Source organism: Saccostrea cucullata, unplaced genomic scaffold (assembly GCF_032062105.1).
Source record: "Saccostrea cucullata isolate Sc308-1 unplaced genomic scaffold, CSIRO_AGI_Scuc_v1 ctg20471, whole genome shotgun sequence".
NCBI lineage: Eukaryota > Metazoa > Mollusca > Bivalvia > Ostreida > Ostreidae > Saccostrea > Saccostrea cuccullata.
Genome location: NW_026932886.1, coordinates 1 through 13029, shown reverse-complemented (window position 1 = coordinate 13029; position 13029 = coordinate 1). Strand labels below are relative to the sequence as shown.

At 33.1% G+C, this 13029-nt stretch overlaps 1 protein-coding gene across 1 annotated transcript in view; it reads left to right on the top strand.

Annotated features, from left to right (window-relative positions):
* Window positions 1-11029, top strand: part of LOC134236403 (uncharacterized) — a 37777-nt gene extending 26748 nt beyond the window's left edge. Inside the window, exons 2-10 of the mRNA XM_062718571.1 lie at window positions 4432-4483; window positions 4587-4657; window positions 5654-5801; window positions 6020-6273; window positions 6577-6712; window positions 7210-7311; window positions 7409-7545; window positions 10228-10388; window positions 10903-11029. Of these exons, the coding sequence (XP_062574555.1) occupies window positions 4453-4483; window positions 4587-4657; window positions 5654-5801; window positions 6020-6273; window positions 6577-6712; window positions 7210-7311; window positions 7409-7545; window positions 10228-10388; window positions 10903-11029 (1167 nt within the window). The 5' untranslated portion in view covers window positions 4432-4452. The remainder of the gene's footprint in view (window positions 1-4431; window positions 4484-4586; window positions 4658-5653; window positions 5802-6019; window positions 6274-6576; window positions 6713-7209; window positions 7312-7408; window positions 7546-10227; window positions 10389-10902) is intronic.
* The last annotated feature ends 2000 nt before the right edge of the window (window positions 11030-13029 follow it).

Sequence of the window (13029 nt, the reverse complement as noted above, 5' to 3'; positions counted from 1 at the left end):
ATATGAGATGCATAATAGTTTCCTTAAATCCGTTTCATTACAGTAACACATCTTGTTATTTTTCAAGATATCAGTTTAGAGTTTAAGTGCTAATTACTGAGTATGCTCTGATTCAAAGAATAGTACATTTGTCTAGATTTTGGTAGGATTACTGCAATTTAATATTTAATGTACCTAGCTACCTACCTAGTCCTTGTTGCATCTGGAGGCACAGAGGGCAAGGACTAAGGATTTCCATCCCCTCTGTTCTTGGCTGTCCTTTCCATATCTCCCCAGGTAAGATTCATGTCCTTCAAATTTTTTAATAGTTCGCCTCCATTTTTTGTCAGCCTTTCCTCCTTTTCCTCTGTTGGGTTCGTCTTCGTGCAACTATATTTAATTTATACTGTCCCATAACAAAAACAATCGTTTTTAAAAATAAAAATCAAATAATTTTTTTTTACCCCAAGGATGCAGTAATAAAGATTTCCCATGTAGATTGTCCCTATACTCGATAAAACAGGAAAAAACCTCTTATTTTTAATAGATGTCACATGGAGAAGACATTTTATATAAAGCAATTGGTATTTTATTATATATTGTTCTAAAAATTCTGTACTTTATTCGAGAGAAAACCAGAAAGGTATGATTTTTTACAAACCAATTATAGATTGCATTAATATTCAATGTAATGATTCTTGTGTATAGAAAAATGTTTCAAACTATACAAAAACAAATAAGTTCATAAAAAAAAAACTTTGTATGTAAAATTTATTTTACTGCTACATATCAATTAATAATTAAATCATTGAAGGGCTCTAAAATAATTAAACTGATATTTATGTCTCAAGGGTTTGGAAACTTTCGAATGGTTTTTATATTTTACACAACAAAAATGGCGATAGAGGGGTGTGTGTACCAGGTATTTTCCATATCCTCTGAAGAACAACCTAAAATAGGAAGACAATGACATATTCAAGTAATACAGAATTTCTCTATACTGAAATCATATTGCATCATATTTTCAGATGCAATCTATACCCAAATGAATACCGTCAACTCACGTACTTTCGTGGCTTCAATATGTTGTGCTTTGAGCGCAAATTTTCATTTGGGGATTTCATTTTGTGGATAAATAGAGTGATATTTTTTTCTTATTCAAACTTACCCTGTCATCGGTCATTTGCGAAATTATTTTTTTTCAAAAATATTCTCATTGTACATACAAGTAATCTGAAGAGGTGCCTGAGTTTCTGATTGACTATATCTATGTCGTTTTTTGAGAAAAGATCTTCCAACAATCTACCCCATTTCCCATTGGTACGCTCACTCCTCGACCTCTAAAAACGAATTCATACAGACATCTTAAGATCTTTTAATTGTTTGCATCACATGACATTTTAACAAGTTCTCCTTGGAAAAAACTGTGTTGATAGATTTAATAAGCAAGAGCTAAAATTTGAAAAGAAAAAAGATTCTCCACCCCTTACAATTTATGACGCTCCATTTTGGAGACTCCATCTTCATCATTTTAGACCAAACCACAACATTACACCCTACGAAATCGGCAAATCTATAAAATGAATTATAAAAAATAGAACTGAAATATAAAGTTTCTAATAGAGAAAACATTGTAAAGCTGTGTATACGATGGCTTTTAAAATAAAACAACTCACGGATCTATCATGATAGATATACTGTCAAAACCGGAAAAGCAGTTAATGTAATATTGTCAAGTCCTTACGTGTAAACTGTGTGAGTTTGAAGGGGGATCCTCTTATAAATCACATCAATTGTAGTTTGTCGTCAAAAAAGTTAAATATGTGCTGGTACACTGAATTGTAATTATATGACTGAGTGTCATATGCATGAATATATATAACTCCTCAGTCACTAAATGAAGTGGAAAACAATTTAAATTCATTATAAACGTATTTTTTTTTTACGAAAAACCTCTTAATGCTTAATTAGAGAGAGAGAGACAGAAAGAGAAAGAGAGAGAGACATGAGGATAATGGGTATAAAAAAAAATAGAATGTGTTGATTTCTTTACTGTGCGCACTGAACTCACTAAATGATAGCCCAGCCTCCCATATGATTATACTAGCAAAGTCCATGTTTTGCTCTTGGAGACCCGAACTAAGTTTCAGATCAATAAGTAAAAATAGGAGGTGCACAAAGACAATTTGTGTGAAAGTATCATTAAATTTCATTCAGTGGAATAAGGAAGCTGCGGATAAGAGATGGGTACCCCAAAGCTTAACGGACAAACGGACCTACAGACAGCTAGACAGGCAAACGGACGGACATCCCGATCACGATATACCCTCTCGCCTTGCATGTGGAGGATATAATGAATAGTATAAATGGTTTGAATGTAGTTAGTCCGGGAGCAGAGGATAGAATTTTCAAAGAATTGATGCATTTTCGATATATAATTTACGCGCACCGCCACAACATCATACCTCCATGAAATTTACAGTTTTGAAGAAGGCACTCTTGCTCATCATAACTATGTATGTAATTAATTGTTTAATACCAAGGAGCAGAGAAGAATGTTTTTCAAAGAATTAAAATGCATTTTCAATATATATTTTATATAGCCCCGCCCTTAGACCAAAGATCCTGATTCTGGGGCCATGAAATTCAAAATTTTGGAAGAGGCGCCCTTCCTCATCATAACTATGTATATACTAGTAGTTAGTTTGTTCAAGACCCATGAGCAAAGAAGTTGATTTTTTCAAGATAAATCCATTTTCATTATATAATTAATATAGACCAAAATAACACCAGAACCCCTGACCCAGAGGCCAAGAAATTCACAATTTTGGAAGAAGCACCATTCCTCATCATAACTATACATTAAGTTTATTTGTTTAATACCCAAGAGCAGAGCAGAAGATTTTCAAATAAATAATGCATTTTCAATATTTAATCTATATACTGTATTCCTGTCCTAGCATCAGAGCCCTTGACCCTGGGGCCACAAATTTTAAAATTTTGGTACAAGAATCATTGCTTATTACAATCATGCCAATAGTTTGACTGCTTGATGTCCAAGAGAAAAGAAGATTTGGTTTTGGAACAAACTCTCAGGCCTCAGGAAGACAGGGTCCATGAAATTCACATTTTTGTTTCTCTTTACCCTTAGATGCTTTATTGGAATAGGTTGAGTGGTTGCAGAGAAGAGGCTAAAAATGTTAACACATAACGCAAGTCGCACGACGACGGACAAATAGATAGATTACATACACATGTATAAGTGGGGATTTTTTAATATTTTAAAGTTAGATGTCAAAATATTTTCACAACCGGGACAGGATTTCTTTATTTCAGCGAGTACATAATGCTCAAAAAATAAAGAAAAAAGTCGTTCTCATTTGTGAAATAAATTTTATATCCAATTAAAGAATAATAAACTGTATCTGGATTTAATAACATTTTTTGTGAAGGGGAGGAAAATTTCGAATTTGCCACAATTTAATTTGTTTTAAATTTCTTAAATTTTTAAATGAAAAAAATTACTTCCGTATATTTTTTCTAAAAATATCACTTTTTATTCAATGGATAAATTGCATTATTTGACTGTAGAATACAAATGTATGTTATAATTTAAGTGTGATATTTTCTTTTCAAATGATCAATAACTTTATTTGAATTTGAATACGAAGAAAAAACACAGTGAATAATTTTAAAATGTAAACTAATAATATGAAATCCCGATAGCGGTTGGATTTTAGTTTGAGATTTTAAATTTAAAAAAAAACTAAAATTAGCAAAACTCAACAACATCTTTAAGGGTTTGAAAAATGAAATGGTATACACTGTATATGAAAAACAACATTAACAACCCTCTACTCTCCGGCAACGAATCGTTAAAATCCAATGAAAATATTTGGATTTCAACTACATAAAGCATGCAATTTTTTTTTAACTGGATTCAAATAAAAAGATTGGAAAAGATGAAGTCCACAAGTTAACGATTATACACGGTTTTATAATGTGCCTTTGAAATTAGCACCTCCATTGTATATATAAGCAGTAGAGCTATTCACTTGTTATTACTTGACAATAAATACTGGCTTCATGTAAAGTGTCTTTCCTGAAATAAAGATGTGACTTTGATATAGTGCGAGAACACTTATTTGATTATCAGAAGGGTTTTGTATAATAAATAAACCATGTAAAAATGTCGGGTGGGCAAGATATATAAATAAGGTACATGGGAGTTAGGAATGTTTAAAGGATAAATCAAAGGAAGGTACGTTTTATTTTGCATTTTACAATTATTTTTTTTTATATCATTAAAGATTTTAAGATTTTCTACATTAATAGAAGAATCTCTGAAAAATCATGCTATATATCTTACATAAGATCTTTCAGTTTAGTTATAGGTATTATTTCATACAAACAAATAAATTTCATTGTAAAAATGCTTCTGATTAATTTAAGGGCCTTTAAGTCGGTTCAAAGATGGCAAGTTTGGAATCATCAGATTTTGATGGTATGTTAAGCAGATTCAAGAATTTAAAAAGAATTACAAGGTTTTAGAATCCGCTTTTGCTAATAGATGAATTATCAAACATATCTTTAACAAATCAATATAGAACATAAAGTTGAGAACCTAGTTTTCGGAGGAGGTGGAGCAAAGGGCGTTGCCTATATAGGAGTTATTGAGGTAAAGTATCGAGTTATTTTCTATTTATTAATTACATAGTCATTAGTTTTGTTCCCAGTCAAGCACTCCTCTTCAAAGTAACACTCCTTTATTTAGTACAATGTTCAAAGATCAAAATGCAAAATAAAGTAGGTACTGTGTTACCGAGTTTAAATTTATTTACTTTAAATTTAAACTCAATTTTGTTGCATGTGATAGTAGATTTAGAATAAACAGCCGTTGCTTCAAAAAAAAAAAAAAAAAAAAGAAAATGCATTTCAACTTTATAACCACCAATCGTGCACCACTCCCCAGAGAAACCACTTATCCAGATGAGCTCTAAACATCGCACACTTAGGTGTTCTATAGGTATTTATAGGGTAGTTTTATACAGTTAGAGTGATCTGCCCTTAGAAGTAATATAAAAGATTAAAATATTCTTACCATTAAATTAGATCAAGAATAATCATTTCCCCCCTTAATTTTCCCTATAAGTAAGTTAGCAATAGTGATTTCTGCTTATGGATTAGCTGCAGAACTGTAGCTCTCCGAAAAAAATATTTTGATCCAGTCTCTTAATATATTTTTTTCGGAGAGCTACGGTTCTGCAATTACTTATGGATAATCTATTGTTTTTGAACATTTTTTTTCCTGCGGATATAAGGCAGACTCGGTACTCTGTGTTGAAAATTTACTAAATAGTCCCCGTATACCAACATATATGTGAGATATAAGTCTAAAAGGCACTTTTATTAGTGTTTAGAGTTTCCTTAAGCTCTTTTGACAAAAAAAAAAAAAAAAAGAAAAGAAAAGAAATGCCACATCTTTTTACGAAAACACAGTTTTAGGGGTGACAGAAACTTATGACGAACATGCATCTGGCTGGATGGTGAGATCGACGGGCACACAGGCCTAAAAAAAAAACATGCCTGTGCATTAATTAATTTTATTAATCTTATTAATTCAATTCGTATTCTTTGCATGACCTTAATATATCTTTATCAAAAAATTGAACAGGTTCTGGAGCAGGTTCACATTTTGCCAAAAGTTAAAAGGTTTGCTGGAACGAGTTTTGGATCCATTGTTGCTTCACTACTCGCCTTGAAATGTCCAGTATCAAATATCAAAAAATACATGAGAATCAATTTCGACTATTTACTAAAAGGTCATATTTATTGTACAATTCTGAATTCACTATTTCATTAAGTTTAACTTAATTTCCATGGATTTATTTATTATGCTCACTGAACACAATTTACAATATCAACAAATTTTAATGCATATTTTAAATTATCTTTTGCTCATTGAGACACATATAATGTTTAAAGTTCTTAACGGAACATCATGACACAATTAACTTTCAAAGATTCTGCTAAAATCTAGATTGCTGTTGTGGACTATGTAGCTGCAATCAAGGTTGTTGTTGCTCCTGTCCTTGTTGCTGCACATGCTGGCTTGGTTGTATGAATCGCATCAGCTCCTGTTTTCTGACAACCTGTGGTATCTGCAATCTTCTCTGCAGAGTTTGCTCTTGCAGGAGTTTGTCATTTGGAATGTACACTGGGACAAAATTCAAAACTTGGCTCGGAAACAGATTTAAGGAACTTGGTTTTTCAAGCAAAGTCACCTTTAAGGAGGTTAGATGACGAAGCACACTATAATTTCTGAGTAAATACTGAAAATATCGATGGATTTACATGTACATCTAGACATAACCTTTTAAAGAAAATTTTGCTCAATTTCAATTGAACATGAAAATAATTACAATAATTAGATAAAATTTATTTTACAATTTCTTTACAAAAATCTTAGAGTAAAAGATTTAATTTAATACCTTTCGTAATAATAAATATTTGATTCTCTTGGAGATATTTCTATTTTTGAAAAAAAAATGTTCAGAAGACGTAATCATATTTATGTTATCTATATATTTATTTAAGTTGTACGAAGAGAATGGTAATGAACTGTGCATAGTTGTGACCAACATCAGCACACAGATAGAGGAATACTGTCACATGAAGACAACACCAGATATGGAGATCAGACAAGCTGTCAGAATGTCTATGTCCATTCCAGGTATTTTAATCTACAATTTTTTTAACATAATATATTTGACAGTACAATACTGAGTAGTGTTTGCAAATGGAATAAAGAACAAATTAAACGCACAACAAAAATAGCTCTCTCCCACTTTTAAAATTAATCGACTAAACATGCTCTCAATGAGAGACGGATCCATGTCTTCAAAAGCTGATTGAAGACAGTTAGTTTCTTCAACGGGTTTTCTTTATTCTGAAAATATGAATGATAACAAAAAAAGTTAAATAAGGGATCATCGAATAAATAGCTTTTTAAATTGTTCAATAATTAAAAATGAATCATGTTATGGTCAAAACCTTTTGCATATCAATCTAAATTCTTTTCTTAAATAATTGTAGCTATTGAACTTTAATAAACAATATAGTTTTATTATTTTCTACTTACCAAATGAAGAGTTTATTATCCTCATTTAAAATTTCAATAAAAATTAACAAAAAACAAAAATGTTCGTTTGTATTTCTTATCATTTCCAGTGGTTTTTGAAGACGTGCGAGTGATAAACGCCAGTTCTGGTAGAGAAGCGGTATATGTTGATGGTGGATTGTTGTGTAATTATCCAGTATTCTGCTTTGATGGTAATTCTTTTTTTCATTAACATTTCAAATTAATTAAAAGTAATACCTGTAATATCACTTGCCCATGAAGTTCTTCATCACTTTCAAAACATTACAGGGTGGTGGCTTTCAATGAAACCAGAACACTCTTTCTTCAGGATGTTAACAGATGTAGAATCGATGCCAGAAATATACGATGGAAGATTTAAACCAGAAAAACACGAGGATTTGATTAAAACACTTGGATTCGTATTGGTAAAACTCCAAATTTTCTTTGTGTTTTTAGCCTTATTTATGTCAAAGCTCAAAAAGTCTAGATCGATTGAAGTATGTTTATAGTTGTCTTAATTCTAATGCATAATGGCTGTCGAATTTAACAGTTTTGACTTCTTTCGAGGAACATGTGCAAAGGCCTCAAAATTTGGTACAAAACAAATTAAAATTCAAATATTCCACTGTATTTTGGCATATGCTTTGAAAAAAACATAATTTAAAATATATCAAAACATATTGGATGAAATATCTTTTAAACTATTCTTCTCGTTACCAACATGCAGTTTTAGGTACATGTACAAATGAAATTGATATGCAATCAATCAAATGTACTGTGTTGCACGAAATACTATAAAATTATCGCCACAAACCTTAGACTGATTTAATTTTATTTAAGGAATGAATTTAATAGCTACCAATTTTATACGGTATAAACTTGGTTGGGGCAGTTTACACTTTATAAACCGCTTTATAAACTTAATTTTTTTATCCAGTCAAATACAGCGTTAAAACCAGAATTAAATTATACAGAAGTATTTTAGATAATTCTTCTAAAAAGACTTAAGGATGTCCGATCCTCAGCCAGGAAGGATAACTCCAAATATAAATATTTGATTTGAAATGCATCAAAATGAAGCTTGAAAATGAATTTCTTTCATGCAACAATTTTCATTTTATTCATCTTTAAAAGATTCAAGGTCTTTGAGTCTTAGAAAAGGTCTTATAAAAGTTGACATTTGTACCCTATTAAAGGAGATAACATTAATACAGTTTCAGAGAAATAAGATTTTCTTGAATCCAGCCTTAGGAACATGTGCTTATTAGAGTTATATGAAATAAGAAGTGATATGTGGTGTCTTGCAATGATAGCAAAAGCCTTTTACACTTTGTAATATAGAATACATTGCGGAAATAGAAGACAAAATATACCAAATAAGTATAAAAATCATGACAATTTCCCTGAATGCCTGGATACCTATCGTTTTTAGCTCACCTGAGCCGAAGGCTCAAGTGAGCTTTTCTGATCACATTTTGTACGGCGTCCGTCTGTCCGTCTGTCTGTCTGTCTGTCTGTCCGTAAACTTTTCGCATTTTCGACTTCTTCTCAAGAACCGCTGGGCCAATTCAACCAAACTTGCCACAAAGCATCCTTGGGTGAAGGGGATTCAAGTTTGTTCAAATGAAGGGCCACGCCCTTTTCCAAGGGGAGATAATTATGAATTAGTGAAAAATTATTGGCATTTTTAAAAAAAATCTTCTCAAGAACCACTGGGCCAGGAAAGATGAAACTCATGTGGAATCATCCTCAGGTAGTGTACATTCAAGTTTGTTCAAATCATGACCCCCAGGGGTTGGGCGGGACCAAAATGGCCGACCAAAGTTTTACATAGAAATATATAGGACAATTCTTTAAAAATCTTCTTCCCAAGAATGACAAAGCCATAATTCATCATATTTATATGGAAACATGCTCAGGTAGTGTAGATACAAGTTTGTTCAAATCATGACCCCCGGGGGTAGGGCGGGGCCACAATGGCCAACCAAAGTTTTACATAGAAATATATAATAAAATTCTTCAAAAATCTTCTTCTCAAGAATAACAAAGCCATGATTGGTAATATTTATATGGAAGCATCCTCAGATAGTGTAGATTCAAGTTTGTTCAAATCATGACCCAAGGGGGTAGGGCGGGGCACAATGGCCAACCAAAGTTTTACATAGAAATATAAGGGAAAAATTCTTTAAAAATCTTCTTCTCAAGAATAGCAAAGCCATGATTGGTCATATTTATATGGAAGCATCCCTAGGTAGTGTAGATTCAAGTTTGTTCAAATCATGACCCCTGGGAGTAGGGCGGGGCCAAAATGTCCGACCAAAATTTTACATAGAATTATATGGGAAAATTCTTTAAAAATCTTCTTCTCAAGAATAGCAAAGCCATAATTCATCATATTTATATGGAAGCATCCTCAGATAGTGTAGATTCAAGTTTGTCCAAATCATGACCCCCGGGGGTAGGGCGGGGCCACAATGGTTTTACATAGAAATATATAGAAACATTCTTTAAAAATCATCTTCTCAAGAATAGTAAAGCCATGATTGGTCATGGGACTTCTTTTGGATTAAAACTTTTCAATAATAAAAAAAATTTCTACTTTTTCCTAGCCACAGTGCTCAGGTGAGCGATGTGGCCCATGGGCGTCTTGTTTAACGTAAAATATATTTGTTGATAAATTTGCAATTTGAAAATGCATTGCTGATATTTCAATTTGCTTTTTCCGCAAAAATATTGGAGATTTGACAATTTTCCCTATATAATATGACTAACTTTAATCTTTAACTTTCAAGAAATACATGTACTGTGGATAAATTTACATAACTTTGTGGATTCAGAGATACTTTTATGAGTATTTTTGGTTACTTAACTGCTAATTTTATAAACCTGAGGATCGGACTACCTTAATGATAGATTGTATCTGCTAAAAGAGTCACTGATTTCAGGAACAAAGTATTATTTTGGATAGCATCAGAATATTTTGTCAGAAATGAGCTCTAGTGGGACGTAGATGAGCGCGATGGACCGTTTTTCTCTTATTGTATTGCTTCACGTAATTTAGTGGAAAACAAAAGTTGTTTGTTATTGACAAACTTTTTAAATCCTAGTTTGGTGACAAGGAAAGTGAACTATATCGAAGACAATTCATTGGAAAATCAGGTATAAACAAAATTCAAACTACCATAACAGAGCAGCCAAGTGGCGTGGGCAACCAAGAAAAAAATACTGTTGATGGAATTTTTAAAGAGATCGATACCAAGTTGAAAAGGTAGCCAAACTGTCTTAAAATTGTAAATAGCTATGAAAATCTAAACATAGTTATGCTGTCATAATGATAATAAGTGTACACACACGTACGTAGTAAATAGTGATGCTCGCTTTTTCCAGTGAACAAAGACGTTGCCACTCTGTTTGTAAATAAATTATTTCATTCAATGTTTTACAGCTCTTTAGTGTATCTGTATATATAAAAACTGATGTTAAAAATGTCTTGATCGAACAACAGTTGATATAGGTACAATAAAAATCATCTGAGTCGCACTTACTTTATATAAATTATGACTTAGTGTTCATCTCTTAAACATAGGGGGTCATTTAAATGATTTTCTGGGTAGAGTTTTATTGTTGATCAACATGTTCCGAGGCTTAATCATATTCAATACATGTATTGACCAAGTCTTGAGAAATTTTTTTCAGTAGCACATATCGGTTATAACACAATAATCCTCATTAGAATAAGGTGTATTGGAAATATGAATGTGTTTTAACATTTCTTGTCGTAGAAAATTTGTGTCCTTGAACAAAGCCGAAAAAGACACAAGTGAGAACCAGTTGATGGAGTTTTTGAAGGTAAATCTTTATAATGGATGTCAACGAATATTCGAGAAGTCGACTATTGTTAACACCTAGGTCACATTTCCCGGCCGGTAGTCGTAGACCGGTGGTAATCGGTAGTAATCCGTGATGTTGACGATGCCCCAACATCGGTCCACATCGGCCTAGTAGTCCAAAAAGTATCAGTCACATTATCTAGCGATGTGCATACGATGGGCAATCAATGCATTTTATGATAAAAATGGCGTGGTTGCCGGCCGGACCTACAAAGGCCCAGCGATGCATTGCTAATCATAAAACGATGTTCCAGGATAATCGGTCGATGTATATTACATCACTCATACATTGACACCATTAGTGATCGGACGGTGACTAAGGCCATTTTGCGAATCGGTGGGGTCATCGGTAGGAAATAATTCGTAGTTAAAAATCAGCGATGTCTCCAACGATGCCCCTCATAGCTCCTCATCGGCAACCCATAATTAACACATCTTTCACGGATCGGCCGATGTATGGTCGAGCATCGTCCAATATCCGTTGAATCTGAAGTCATCGGTGGGTTGAGTGGTGTTCAACAGATAACGACCGATCATCGGTCGATGTTCGACCAAATTTTGGCCCGTAGTCGACCGATGTTCGAACGATGTTCACCAATGTATGAGCGAAGTAATATACATCGGCCGATTATCCTGGAACATCGTTTTATGATTAGCAATGCATCGCTGGGTCTTTGAAAATCCGGCCGGCAACCACTCCATTTTTATCATAAAACGCATTGGTTGCCCATCGTATACCCATCGCTGGATAATGTGACTGATTCTTTAAGAACTACTAGGCGGATATGGACCGATGTTAGGGGATCGTTAACACCACGGATTACCGCCGATTATCACCGGTCTACGGCTACCGGCCGGGAAATGTGACATAAGCATAAAGAATCGTTAAAAATAGATCCGTCCATGCAGTTCATTTTTAACAGATCATTTTTTCTCGTGAGTAAAACTCAGAGTAACCGTAAGGCTAATCGTTTCTTCGTTAATTGTTCAAAGAAAATAATTTGCTTGTTGATTTCTGTATGACAACTATGCAATGGAATACTTTGAAAGATAATCTGCAATCCCATAATGCACAGTGCAACCATTAATAAATTAAGAAGTATTACTAATAATTAAACAGCTGTTACATGTTGTAAATAATTATGAAATTATGGGACAGTAGTAAGCGCAATTTAATTCTTTTTTTTTCGATTGTGACTTTTCAACTTTATATTCAGCCTTTCCCCACAAAAAATTAAAGTCCAGGCTCTTTGAAATCATTGACAGCTGGGTTTTTTTTTTTATTGATTTGGTTAATTTACTGAACTCTTCATTGGTCATTTGCAAAATCATTTGTTAAAAGACATTCAGACAGTTCAAACAAATAATCTGAAATTGAACTTAAAAAGATGATTGAGTTTCTGATTGACAATATCCATGTTGTTTTTGGAGATCAGGTCTTCCAATAAACTGTTGGAATTCAAATGGGTACCAACTGCACTTTGTTATAATCAGACCTAGCTATTTTTGTATAAATATGAAGCATAATTTGTTCAGAATCTAGAAGGTGAAAAAACAACACTTTCTGTGTCCAACTTGACATTTAGATACTTGGTTTATCGACGACGTATTGTCAATTAACAATTACTTTCAAGGAGAATATGGAGATAACGAACAGTATTCAATCTTTAAGTCCATAAAACAATTCAAAACAAGAGCAGAGCAAACACGGGCCTCCGAAACATCAGAGGTGGGATCAGGTGCCATGGAGGAGTGAGCATCCCCTGCTGACTGGTCACACCCGCCGTGTGCTCATTGTCATGATCGTGAAATAACGGAAAAATCCGTCGTCAATTCAGTGTATAAATAATGGACTAACAATTGGTATGAAAAACGTCAGTCAGCATTTGACTCAATGATAAATTGTATTTGCTGACAAGGTCATTGTATCGACCATAGAACTTACGAAATGATGACTTTAAACGAGACTGCTGATATTCTTCTTTCATCAACTTGCTTGTCAATAATTTACCTCGTTTC